Below are 13,243 nucleotides of genomic sequence, written 5' to 3'. Positions count from 1 at the left end.
GTGTACTTTTAAAATTCCATTCATCTCAACCTTCTATAGCTTTCTTTTGCTTCTAAATTTTGTCCCAAAGCCATTTCTTTCCAAATAACCAGTCTCATTTAGGACAAAATTACTTTCTTCTACCCTCAACAAAACTGTATTTCCATTCCTTATAACTTTCTTAAATATCTCCTATTTTCCTACATACAGAGTTGCTTTCTTTATTTTCATCAGTCTTAAGTACATTTAGCAGAATTTTAACTCTTAGGACACCTTAGTCTCCAAGTGAGGATTTAGTAACCAACTGAGAGGTGTTTACATCAGAATTTTCTTAGATGGTAAATTCATGAATCAATTAAGTACAAAGCATGTTTTCCAATAGCCTTAATTTCTCAGCAACAAGAAGTTAAAAACACAAACCTCTGTTCAATAATCAAAGTTTTAGCATTCCATCCTATTTGGAAAGTTTTAGGTTACCAAGGACCTTGAAAGTTATCTTAACAATTACCCATGAAAACTCTGAGACAGACAAAATTAACTATTATTAACCAATTGCAACAGAGATAACATGAGCTTATTTGACCTTTGTTGATAACTTTAAAGACAGGTCCAATAAACTTAAATTAGTTTAAACATCGAATATGTTTCACCTGCATCCACCTAAAAGTCAATCAGTTTTTCCCCATTGTCAGATTTTCATTTGGGGCACCAGTGGATATCTGAAATGGGTGGTCCAAGGGGGGATACACTTTGCTACTTGACCTCGAGGGTGGGAGGAGGAACCAATGGTGCCTGAGGCACCTAGGATGGTATAGGACCACACCCAAGTTGGTGCAGAAACATGAGGGGGAGGGGAAGGCAAAGCAGCAACTGCTTGGGCATATGCCTTAAAGTCCCTGTCCCGAGGTAGACTAACCACAGTTGGCTCCAATTATAGCTATTAACCTTAGAAATGAGGGAGAATCCCTCACATCTATTAAGCAGAGGAACAGGGAGAGAGAGTCAGTGTCCCCTTTTAGTCTGGTTCTATCTCGGCTAGACCAATAAGGTCCCCTTCTCGAGGTTCCTCCTGATGTCCTCTGGGTTTTTGGGACTTTCCCTGGTTGGGACAATTATTCTTTTGAATGTACTTTCCCCTTGCAGTAGGTTCATTGACCCCTTGCTAAGGAGGTTCTGGGACTCCCCCCTTGCTGCTGGGCATATTTATGGCCTTCTCAGCTCCCTGTTCTGATCCCCCTGAGAGCCTCTTGATATTAGCAGATGTGGACTGGCATCTTGGCCGAGGGCCCAATCTGGCCGCTGGGCCTTGTGCGGGAGGGTTCTCTGGCCTGGGATGGGAGGAGAAATGGGCGGCTGCCCTGGCAGCACCCTGACTATGGCAGCCAGTGGTGGCAGCAGCAGTGGTGGCAGCAGCAAGTCTGCGGGGGGGGGCGGGGGGGGGGGGGACGGAGTTTCAAGCTCAGGGGAGTGGGGAGGAAGCCTAAAGAGTCATGAAGAGGGGAACATTGGGGGGGGGGGGCGGTGGGTTGCTTCTTTGGCTTCCTGGGTGAGTCTCCGGATAAAACAGCTAAAACCCTTGCCTGGCTCTTGTGGCTCTGTCCCAACCCCACTTTGCTCCCGTGAGGTGGAGTCACAAAGACAGAGGGACAGGGGCGCCCCCTCCAATGAGGAGACCAGCCAGATGCCCGCCTGGCCGTGTCCTGAAGGAACCCAGGCGACGCTCAGCCCCACAGTTCCCAGCCCTGTGACCCACGATCAGAAACCATTCTGATATCGCCACAGACCTAGTGCCATCCATCATGGAATCGCAGAAGGGCCCACTCAGACTCCGTGGAAACCCCAAGGGCGCCTGCCTGTGGAGCCAGAGTATCGAACTCAGCAGGCAAGCTAGACAGAGTTGCACATTCACATTCACATACACACCAGAGGTTATTATATTCCCTACCACAGAATCCCTACCTGTGAGACTTCTGAAGTCTCAGGGAGTGATCAGGTCCCCCTTCCACTCTTGCAAGTGGGCCTGACTAGATTGGGCCCCAGCCTTACTGGGGTCCAGGTCCTCACCTGCCAAGTCTCCTGGAGTCTGGTGGGAACCGCGGAGTGGGGGCTGGCCTGAGGCAACCGAGGGGGAGACTGCTGAAATTCAGGCAGGGCATGCACTCTCCCTTGTGATCCCTCATTCCGTCACTGCCTCGCTGTTTTCCCAAACCAGTGGCAACAATGGGCCAATGCAGTTGGGTTTTCCAGTCAGGGAACCAAATTTGTTGTGGAACCAGGCTGGAACGCTGGCAGAAAAACCAAGCGGCACTCAGAGACCTTGATGGATTGGAGATTTATTTAACACCGGCTGGCTCAGAGGAGACCATGTCTCCAAAGATCTGAGCCCTGTGAGCAGGAAGGGTAATTTATATTTATCATCCTCCATATTTGTGTTTGGGGGTGAGGGGTGATTTTCACGTGCACAGCAAACAAAGGAAGAAGAACCTGGAGGAAGGGTCTCTAAGCTAGAGACCAGAGTTTGTTTTAGTCCAATCAGCCATCTTTGGTGTACTTTATCTACTTCTCCAACATAACCTTCCACAAAGCAATTATTAGGTAGATAATTTTTTAATTTTAGACATTATATTAATGTTAGTGCAATCTTTTCAACTATTCATTAACTGAAAATAAACTCACATTGGAAGTGATATAGTACTGAAAGTCAGGGTGTATAGTGGGTAAGAGCACCAGGTACTTGAACTAGACTGCCTTTGCTCAGATTCCAACCTTACCATTTAATGGCTGTATTGCCTTGAGCAACCTACCAAATCTTCCAGTTCCTTTGTTTCTTCATCCATACAATGGAGATAATAGGAGTACTTACCTCCTACTGTTGCTGTGAGTTAATTTATGTCAGTTACTTAGAACCTGGCCAACATCTAGGAAGCATAATTGGAGCCAAACTCCACACATTTGCTTTCAAGTATTGTTTTGTGCAGGTGCGATATCCACCAGGGGTCTTTATGTTTAGGTAAACATTGGGACTCACAACAATTTCATAGTTTGCACTCGGCACCAGTTTACCCAGAAGGTTATAGGAAAGGAAATACATATTTTCAGGCAACATCAGGTTTCTCTCCTCACAGGAGTCCCAGTGGCAATAGTTTGCAAGGCAGTTCTCGCAGGGGTTGGGAAACTATGCCTTCCTCAGATGACAGCCCGGGTGCAAGAGCATGAGATCCACATCAGTGGGAGTGAGGTTCACTTCCTGAGCATCCTCATGTAGAACATGTATCTGATAGAGGTCTTGTATCCAGAATGTGAAGAGTTAGAATAGTATAGTAGAAGACATTCTGGTGTTCTGACATAATGTAGACAAGAAACTTAGAAAAGTAAAAGAAGGAATAACTACCATGTCTTTTCATTTTTCTTGGCTATCAGTATTATAATAGGATTTTGACAATGGTTTGCCAACAGGCATTCCACCTTGACATAGTTTTGGAGGACTTACATCATGGGTATTTAACATTGGCTTTTGTTTAAAAAAAAAAAAATTCCAGATGTTCTGTGTATAGTAGTCACATGGATGAAAAGTTGACATTTTGTGAGTTAAAAGAAAACATCTTTATTGTTGTTGAACTACTCTTTTTCCATAGCAAAGAGTTATAGGCATATCTGAGTAGGACCAAACCTTTTGTCTGAAAACAGTTTCAAAACTGGACGAATATGCACTGTAGCCTAACTGAAATCACAGACTTACATACCGCAAAGCACAGCAGAAAAACTAAACTAGTTACACTAAGGTTCCTATAAAATGATAATATTGAGTAGGATCCTAGATGGTCATAATTTGGATTGTTTGCAAAATGCATCTTGCAGTTAGGGTAAGAACTAATTTACCAAACATAATCTCTTTATATTTATTTAGATCTTCAGAAAAAATGCGGCAGAACTTACTAATTTATGTTTGGACATATTGAGAAACTTATTGTAACATTAGTAGACCATGAAGTTCAGTTATTTAAAACCACACCAGTGTTGTAAGAATAAGCACAAATCAGCAGCCCAGGAAAGGTGGCTATCTTTCTATTTACTGTGGTAAGAGAGCAGACTTCCAATTTATCAGAGCTCTTTCATTTCAGTCAGAATCCTCTTTGGAGAGTTATTTAAAACCTTGTCCTCTGTTATGAAAAGGGGGGGGGGACAGAAGACTGCAAATGTTTACATATAACTTTAGGAGGTTTAAGGCCTTAAAAGCCATTTTTGTTCTCAGTTGATTCCTTGATCAAGAACACTTCAAGATCAGAGAGGAATGTTACCAGATATTAGGGAAACCAGCTCCTTCTTTGGTAAACAAGTTGCATCTGCCTAGAAGAATGTTCAGTTAATTGAAGTGATTTGTCATGGAGAGAATTTTGGAACTTGAGTTTTATAGTCTGATTGGTCTGCTCTACCAGGCTTTTAGAGTATATTAACATTCTTGTTTTGCACAGGTGCATTTGTGAAATTCAGAAAACTTTATTCCATAAGTTGAACACAGAGACCCCAAAGTGAGGCATTGCCTGACTCAAATTTGCCTGTGTTTTCACAAAGAAGGTTCTATTGAGTACTTCCCTGGAAGGATTTTTCATCAAAGTGGATCTGGATAAAAAGACATAAAAATGTTTTTCAGACAGGAAATTGTGCAGTTACTCTCTATGAGTAGGCCTGAGCCACTGCTTGGCCTCAAACAAAATTTCCTACCATTTGTTAGGCTTGTCTGTGCCTCTTGCTTGTGTAGCCAGTGATTTGGCTAATAGCAGAATGATGCATAGCATGCATAGCTTTCTGAGACTTCAAAATCCTTATAAAATGCCTTACAAGCTTTCATCATAAAATAACAGTATTCTTGTAGCAATTGTACTAATCTGTCTGCAAAACTAGTCTTCATGCTCTCCTAGGGGGATAATTTGTCCTACAGTTTTTCTGAGTCACCCAGAGGAGAAGTTTTACAACAGCCATGTAGGATTTGAAAATAAAAGGCTTTGTCAGAGGCCAGCATTGGAGATCACAATGGCACAGACAGCACTTTGCTCATTCAATGAGGAAAGAAGACAAGCCCATTTCTCCATTTTAAGGCATGGATTGAACTTAAACATCCTCTCTAGGCTACTGGTTAATATATATCACTTGTATGGAAAATCAAAAGGAAATGAAATAAATACAATCTATACATGACAAGATTACAAAGTCAAAAGGAGAAGAGGGTAGAAAAGCCAAAGCCACTGGTGAAATCCTAAATGATAGCAGGTCTCTAGAACCTTCTGCCATGGAAGACTTTAGGGTAGTGCAGAGCCCTTGGAGTAAACCAAATATTAATGTTTGAGAGAGAATACTACCGACTATCCTCAATACTAGTCATGTTAATTCATCATTTAGAAAAAAACTTTCTTCTTCCTATGGTGAGATTGGAAATTATTTTCAGGATCTAACTGGCTCCACAAAGTTTTTAATAAAAATTGCTAATTATTGAAGGACAGATTTTAGCCTACAATCCATTCATAGAGGAACGCTAGTAATGAAGGGTGTTATTCTATTCAAAATCTAGTGGCTTTTATTTTTTTAAGTTGTGTGCAGATTCAGAAGCTCTAAGTGTCCTCTGAAATAGATGTGAGTGCTTCATGAGATCCTGTTTAATGTTTGCAAAGCATTTGTCATTCCTGCCACATGTACAGATTTTACATTTCTGGCTTCAAAAGTGAAATGGCTTAAAGATGTGTAGTTGCCAAGTACTACTGCCTTTCAAATTACATAGTTTTTGGTGTTACCTTTTCAAGGATCTCAGGCTTGGCATACAATGGAGCTAATTAAATTTTCTTCCTAGGAAACAGCCAGCTAGACCACTGCCTCAGGCACATAACCTCAGCTTACTACTTTCCTTCACTCATTTATTCTGTGTGTGAGATGAGACTCCTCAAGCTGCAAAGGTAGAATACTCAAGCCATGCAACTGCTGATGGATTTTAGCAACCACAGAGCTGGTGTTTGAGTCTCAGCCCTGACAGCACACATCACAGAGAGGTGACAGTGGAGGCACATCTTCTTGGATGAGTTGGCTGTGGATGACAATCTGCCAAACTGAAATAATGGAAGAGGCATTAGTTGTATAAAAATGAACCAACTTGGCTTAGCTCTAAGGTGTTTTGCAGGATTCTAGGACTATCACTCCATTTACCCCTGAGATTATGTTTGTGAACATAAAATTAAAAAAAAAAAAACAATTAAAAACAAAGTCATGTGGGGAAAAATTTGTTTTAGTAATTTCATTAATGCATCTTTTCAATTAAACAATTTTCTCAATCTTCATAAGACACAAAGGAAATGGGGCACCTGGGTGGCTCAGTTAGTTAAATGCCTGACTCTTGATTTTGACTCAGGTCATGATCACACAATTTGTGAGTTCAAGCCCCGTGTTGGGCTCTATGCTGGTGGTGAGGAGCATGCTTGGGATTCTCTCTCTCCATCCCTCTCTGGTCCTCCCCTGCTCTCTCTCTCTCTCTCTCTCTCTCTCTCAAAGTAAACAAACAAATAGAAAGAAACAAGGAAATGTATTCAACAGCAATCAGCTATCTGGAAATCACTATATTAGGTTCTTGGCACATATTATTTAACTTTAATAAGCATTTTTTCTTCTATAAATATCTGAGAAAACTAGGATGGAAATGGTTAAATGATTTGCCCAAGTTCTAAGGCAGACCTGGAATTTAAACCCAACTTTATTTGACTGAGAAGCCTTGGCTTTATCTACTTTAACACACTGCATGATAGGTTTACAGGTTCTGTGTTTAAAAAAGAGGCATTTTTAGGTAGAATTATTTGGTAAATATTCATGAAAGTGAATGGTATACATGCACATGTACACCTGTATATGTGTATGATATTTATCTTAAACTGTAAATTCCCTAGAAGGAAGAATTTTCAGTTGTTGTTCTCATAAAGTTACTTATCCGTAATATAGCTTTTATTGTGGATAGTCATCTTCTATAGAAAGGGCTCAGAATTACCCCTGGAAATAAGGAGATCCATTACAAAGAAAGCAGCGGCCATTTGGATCTTACAATATTATATAGAAGTCACTGACACCAAGAGATGGAAATTAATCTCTTTCAAATATCATTTTAGGAGATAGAATATGAATATATTTATGCATCAGATAGATACATAAATGATAAATAAGTATATAGATTAATGTAGATAATTTACATAGATACACAAAATAGGGATTTATTTATTTCTGGGGTAAAAACAAAATAGAGTATCCCTGTCTATAACATTAAATCTCTTTAAATTCCTGATTGCACTCTTGAATAATAGCTCTTTTCTTCCCCCTGCAGTTGGACAGCGTCACCTCCCTGATCCAAGCGGCCAAAAATTTAATGAATGCTGTAGTGCAAACAGTGAAAATGTCTTACATTGCCTCAACCAAGATCATCCGAATTCAGAGTCCTACTGGGCCTCGGCACCCAGTTGTGATGTGGAGAATGAAGGCTCCTGCAAAAAAGCCCTTGATTAAAAGAGAGAAGCCAGAGGAAACTTGTGCAGCTGTCAGACGAGGCTCAGCAAAGAAAAAAATCCACCCAGTGCAAGTCATGAGTGAATTTAGAGGAAGACATGTCTACTGAAACCACTCTTCTACTCTGGTGTCCATATTACAAAGTCCTGGCTAGACACACTGCTTTACTTTTACACTTGATTAGTTCTGTAAGTTCACTAACTTTTCGAATTTAATCCACAGATAGTGTAAAACATTGGAAGCAACATATATTTGGGATCATGTCATTGTCATCTCTGTATGGCCAGCACCTAATAAGTAATCAATATATGCTTGTTGAATGAATGAACCCTTTAGGTGTCATTTAACCTTTCCTACCGTAGACAGTATCTTACACTTATTACCGAGTGAACATAGGAGACTCTAGGGAGTCCTGTTCATCTGTAACAACTTAAGTACACTCACCTTATCATTTTGAATTAAAGCTTTGACAGGGGCTCTTGACTTGGTTTTCAATGAAAGCAAAAGACTTCATAAAATGCTTTCCCATTTGATCTCCATATTTTCTTTATCTGACCCAATCTGACAGACACCTGTGAATCTCTGTGATTCACCTGTATCTAATGTCAGTTGATTAGGGTAACCTCAGAAACTAACCAAGTTCAGCAGTCAAGTTCAGCCTTGATTATTAATGATTTTTTTTAACATTATAAAGATTACAGTGAATTTTGATGCCACAAGTGTACCTTGTAAGCTTCCATGGTGTTCAGAAGTTCTGCACATTGAGTATTAGACTTAAATGGGTCCTCCACAATAGTATATGGCAGAAGAGTTATCACTCGTTGGGGAAATGAGACACCTATCTATATTCCTGAATGAGTCATGATAACAGAAGTAGAAGGAGTTCTGCCTGACTCTAAAAATCCATTTGTATTAGCTTGCAATTGTAATTAAAAGGAAAAGGCCACTTTGAAAAACATTTTGGCATCGAGTAAAATATAACTGCATCAAGTATATCATTGAACTATAAAGTAGAGTTAATGGCAAAGAAGCTGGAGTGATTTTGATAACATGATTTAAAATAAAAGTCGTTGAGGTCATTTTATGACTTCAATCGCTGTACTTATCCTTAGTTAAGTTCATGAAGGACTTCATAATAGTCTTAGAGTCCAATGCATTGCCCCCTCCCTCTATCCTCCCCTCCCTCTTTGCAGAAGTTAAGTTTCACTTTTCTCACACATAGAATTCTCCTTCACAACATTATAAACTTGTATTCCCTATTCTATTGTATCAAAATTATACTATAATTTTTAACTTCACTTTGTACGTACTGCCATCAGTGAGTTGTTTCAACAATTATATTATCTTAATTTGATGAAGTAAAATTCAAACATGCAACATCAGTTGATACCAGAAGGACCAGTTTGGGTAAAAGAATGTGTGAAACATAAGAATGCACAAAGCCGAGAGTATCATGTGTGTGGTACCTTTGGCAAAATGGTATGGGAAAAGGATTTATTTCATAGATAATTATCAATTATATGGAAAGTGTTCACTTTTTATTGTAATGAATTATTTTATTCTTCCAAAATGCTGAGTTGCCTTGGCTCAGCATATAAACATGCTAGGAGGTGAAAGCCATAGGTCCTTCCTGCCTTGTACTCTGCACTGGCCCACAATAATTATTCCAGACAGAGTCCACTCCATAAAAGAGAAAGCAATGCAAAAAGGAATTAGGGAATCCAGATAATTCTATTTTCCAGGACCATCTAGATAAGAAGGCAAAAAAGGGAGTTCCTTTCTTTGAAATGCTACCATTGCTTTCTGTTCTAAGGTTAGATATTACACGAGTGACATCTATGACCGTTGTTATCTTAGATAAAAGGGTGAGTTTATAATTTAGTTGAGGAAATAGATTTTTTTAAACACCAAACAACTAGCTCAAAATCACAAGTCTCATTTAGAAAATCTAATGTCTTTTTGATCCTATGTCAGCTTTCCGCAGTTGAAGTTGAGAATGCAGTATTGATGCCAAAAGAACAGAAATCACTGGAAATTATACAATTACCAAATAACCTCTACATCTTGAAGAAAATGACATTTTATCCCACATGAGGTGTGAACTGGCCTCTCCTTCAAAGTAGGTTGATTTCCAGCTTAGCTCAAAGCGAATTGCAATTATACAAAACTTAATTTAAAAAAATAACTTGGAGAATGCCCCAGGAGTAAAATCCACTGTAGCAATCAAAGGTGCAATAAGAAAGAGATGCATAGAGGTGAGAAAGACATCTGTCCAGCTGAGTGAATTCCTGTAGTAGGCAACATTTTGAGACTTAGTTGGACTCAAAACCACTAATAAGTGCTTATACACAAGAACGACTAGCAGCAAATGCATTAACAAAACTTTGTACTATAAAGCATAGTTAAATGAAACTTATCAGGAAATAAGAATGTACATATGTGTTTATATTTAAGCTCTTCTGCAGGGAAATGGTAGAAATTTCTTAACGAGAGTGTTGGGTTGGTGGCCCATCCATGCACCTTTTAAAATTGCATCGCAGATTTTGGTGCTTCTTCCAATGATACATTTGCTTTAACCTGCTAATCAAAACTCAAACTCACCTTTTTCTTTTAGTGAAATTAATTTATGCTAATTTATGTAGGGAAAAAAATCCTTGAGAAGGAGGAGGGGGTTTATACCACCCACAAGGATAGTTCCATTTTACTTAGTTGCCAGCATCATAGTCAAACATCAGACTACAATCATAATGATAACTTAAAAAATACCCATGAAATCATAATACACCAAAGATTCTTTTAATTAGAAACACGGGAAGGTTTTTATCAAGCAGGAAGAATGACAAATATAAATTTCTCCATTTTATTTATCACAAGTGGAAATAATTAGATTAAAATATGTGTTCCTAATGGAGTTTCTGGGTACAACTCAATGAAGGAGTCAGGAGAAGAATTCAAACCCCGAATTGCTAAGGTAATTTGTTAACGATCTACTTTCTGTTTGTCTTAGAACATGAGTGAAAACAATGAATATTAAAAAATATAATATGCTTAATTATGCCTTCTGGCCTTCACATACCTCTTAACTTATCAATATCAATATAACATATGTTCCCCATAAAATGCCTTCTGTGTAAGGGCTAAGGACTCCATAGCTACATAGAAAGGCTTTTTCAGTCTGGCATTCACTTACCAGCTTCAAAGGAGAACAGTTTCCAAGTCATAATATAGGAAGATAAAATCACGGACATGTAGATAAGTGCCCAATTTGAGCCTCAAACGCAATAATTAGTGCTCCTCACATTCAGTAATGAGTGGTTGAAAAGACACTGCAAGAATTATTTTTAGTGACTTTCTACACCTTGACTTTCAGTGTGGTCTTTTCACCATCCATCCCTGGGCTAGGGATCCTCCCATTAACTGCTGATGGTTCTCTCCCCAGACTGATACAGTCAGTGATGTTCATCCCAGCCAATTATGCCCAGTTAACGTCCATTCCTCTTGGTCCATGCCCCCAAAATATCCCACTCTCATTTTTCATCTCTTTAGGTGTCTATCCCACATATAAATTGGTCAATATATTCTATAGCTTTAAAAATATAAATTTTAATTCCCAGCAGCTTCCTTCCTTTCTTCCTTATTTTTTCTTTTCTTTTTTTATCTTGTTTCTATTCCAGAAAACATTCTTACCCTTTTTGGTATCAAATGCACACTTCCTGATAGGGATAGAGGTTCCCATGGATACAGATTTCTGTATAGAGATAGAATGAATGGAATGAAGGAATGAGATCTGAAATTTTCCTGATGATATTTACCATTCTCCAGTGAATTCTTTGCAGCATTGCTATCCTGTTTCAGTATCATTGTAAGTAATTCTCTAGGTCAGCAAAATACGCACCAGAATACCAAGTTGAATGAAATCTGTACTTTGTTTTGTCAGCCTGTCTTTTGTCAAGACAGCCTGCCTATTGCATATTCACCATTTTTCTGTTGGGCTAGTCAGAAATATTTCCCTTTGACTTGGTCAGAAAGTTTAGGGTCATCTAATTAAAATATTGTGAATGCATATTATTTCAAAAATCCTTTTACATACACTGGGAAAATTTCTGCAACCTGAGAAATCTATATTTATATTTCATTTTCATTTAAATATCACATATCAGGAAAGAACACTTACAGGAAAAAAAACGCTGTAGCATTTTTTGTCATAATTCTCTTTCCATATTGTTATGATATCTTTAATATCAGTATTTTGCATGCTACTATAACAAAAGCCAGGCTTAATGACAGAAACATCTACATATAAAGTTTTAATGTTGATGTCTTGGGTCTATTAGGAAAGAAAATATAGATGTTACTAAAACTAAAGATGTCTTAATCAAAGCTATAACACTATCCTAAATAATCTACAAGAGAGAAAAGAAGACATTTAAAATTTTATATACACTTGTTGCCATTTTTAGCCAATTCACATGAACAAAACAATTTTCTATTAGAACAAAAGAAACAGTAGTTTACAACAGTCATCATTTTACATGTGAACTTTTCCCCCTACCAGGATAGATAGGATCTATTCCTGAACACTTCAAAAGAAGATAATTAATACTATTTGAGAGAACCATTTCCAAATGGAACCCAACCTTGCCAGAATCCTGTTTATGGGCAATAGATAGTTTGTAGGGCTGACCTTTATGTAGATCCTAGGACAAGATATTTCATGGCTGCAGGCTGGCTTATGGCATCCAAAAGTCCCCATTGGCTTTATGGGAACAAATCACAAAGACTACCTTTCAACATGAGTTTGACAAGAAAAGGCAATATATACAGAGCAGTTCTAAAGGGATGTGGGTAAGAAAGTGACAGAGATGGCAGAGGAAGAATAAGAAAAGTAGTTGCAGAAGCAGATAACTTATAGCCATACAGAGGAAGAGGTTTTGGTTCTACACAGATTGGGGAGCTTCCTCCTGAGGAATATTTTAAAGATAGAATAAGTGTACTTATCTTTGGTGGTTTGGGTGAAGTCATGTTGGAGGAAGGAGGATGAGCTATATAAATTTTGAGGATGATTTAATGATATTGTTTGTAAGATGAGAAATGGAAATTCTAGTTGCCGATGGGTGAAATTCTTCCCAATATCAGAGCTCATCAGGATAATCACATGTTAATGTATTTAACAAATATTTGTTGAGTAACAATGATCTCTCCCAGGCACTTCTCCAGGTTCTTGGAATACATGAGGTAAAAAAAACACAAACAGTGGTCTTTACCCCATGTGCCCACTTAGTGCTAAATGCTATTACCTTATTTTACTCTCTCAATAGTCCTGTGGGATAAACATTGTTAGCTCCATTCCATAGATGAGGAAACTGAAGCTTAAGTAGGCTCAAAATCTAGCTCAAAAATTCATCGACTTTACAGCTTTGTTTGTTGCACTCTAGAGTCTGAACTTTAGCCATTATACCATCCAGACTTCCTGAAAAAAGAAATGAGATTTGCTCAGTTTAAAATGAAATACATATTTCAAATGCTGGCTCCTTCCTATGTAACAGCAAAAAGATAGAAACTTAAAAAAATGATTAGCAATCCATAACTAGACCGTTTAAAACTGATAAAAGTAGTAAGTAATTAGGTGCATATTCTCACCTCTAATAATCTCAATTAGAATATCAGATATATGAGTAATGGATATTTCATCTATATATCTGGAACAGGATGAAAATGCTTGACAAATTACTTT

General features: G+C 38.4%; 1 protein-coding gene across 7 annotated transcripts in view; it reads left to right on the top strand.

Annotated features, from left to right (window-relative positions):
• CTNNA3 (catenin alpha 3) overlaps window positions 1-12,760 on the top strand; it is a 1,731,503-nt gene extending 1,718,743 nt beyond the window's left edge. For all 7 annotated transcript variants that reach the window (XM_053207653.1, XM_027062103.2, XM_053207654.1 and 4 more), the window contains one exon: window positions 7,331-12,760. In XM_053207653.1, the coding sequence (XP_053063628.1) occupies window positions 7,331-7,618 (288 nt within the window). In that variant the 3' untranslated portion in view covers window positions 7,619-12,760. The remainder of the gene's footprint in view (window positions 1-7,330) is intronic.
• Window positions 12,761-13,243: the final 483 nt, after the last annotated feature.

The sequence above is a fragment of the Acinonyx jubatus genome, chromosome D2 (assembly GCF_027475565.1).
Source record: "Acinonyx jubatus isolate Ajub_Pintada_27869175 chromosome D2, VMU_Ajub_asm_v1.0, whole genome shotgun sequence".
NCBI classification, from domain to species: Eukaryota; Metazoa; Chordata; class Mammalia; order Carnivora; family Felidae; genus Acinonyx; species Acinonyx jubatus.
The sequence above is the reverse complement of the archived record's forward strand: the minus strand, read 5'-3'. Positions and strand labels throughout refer to the sequence as shown.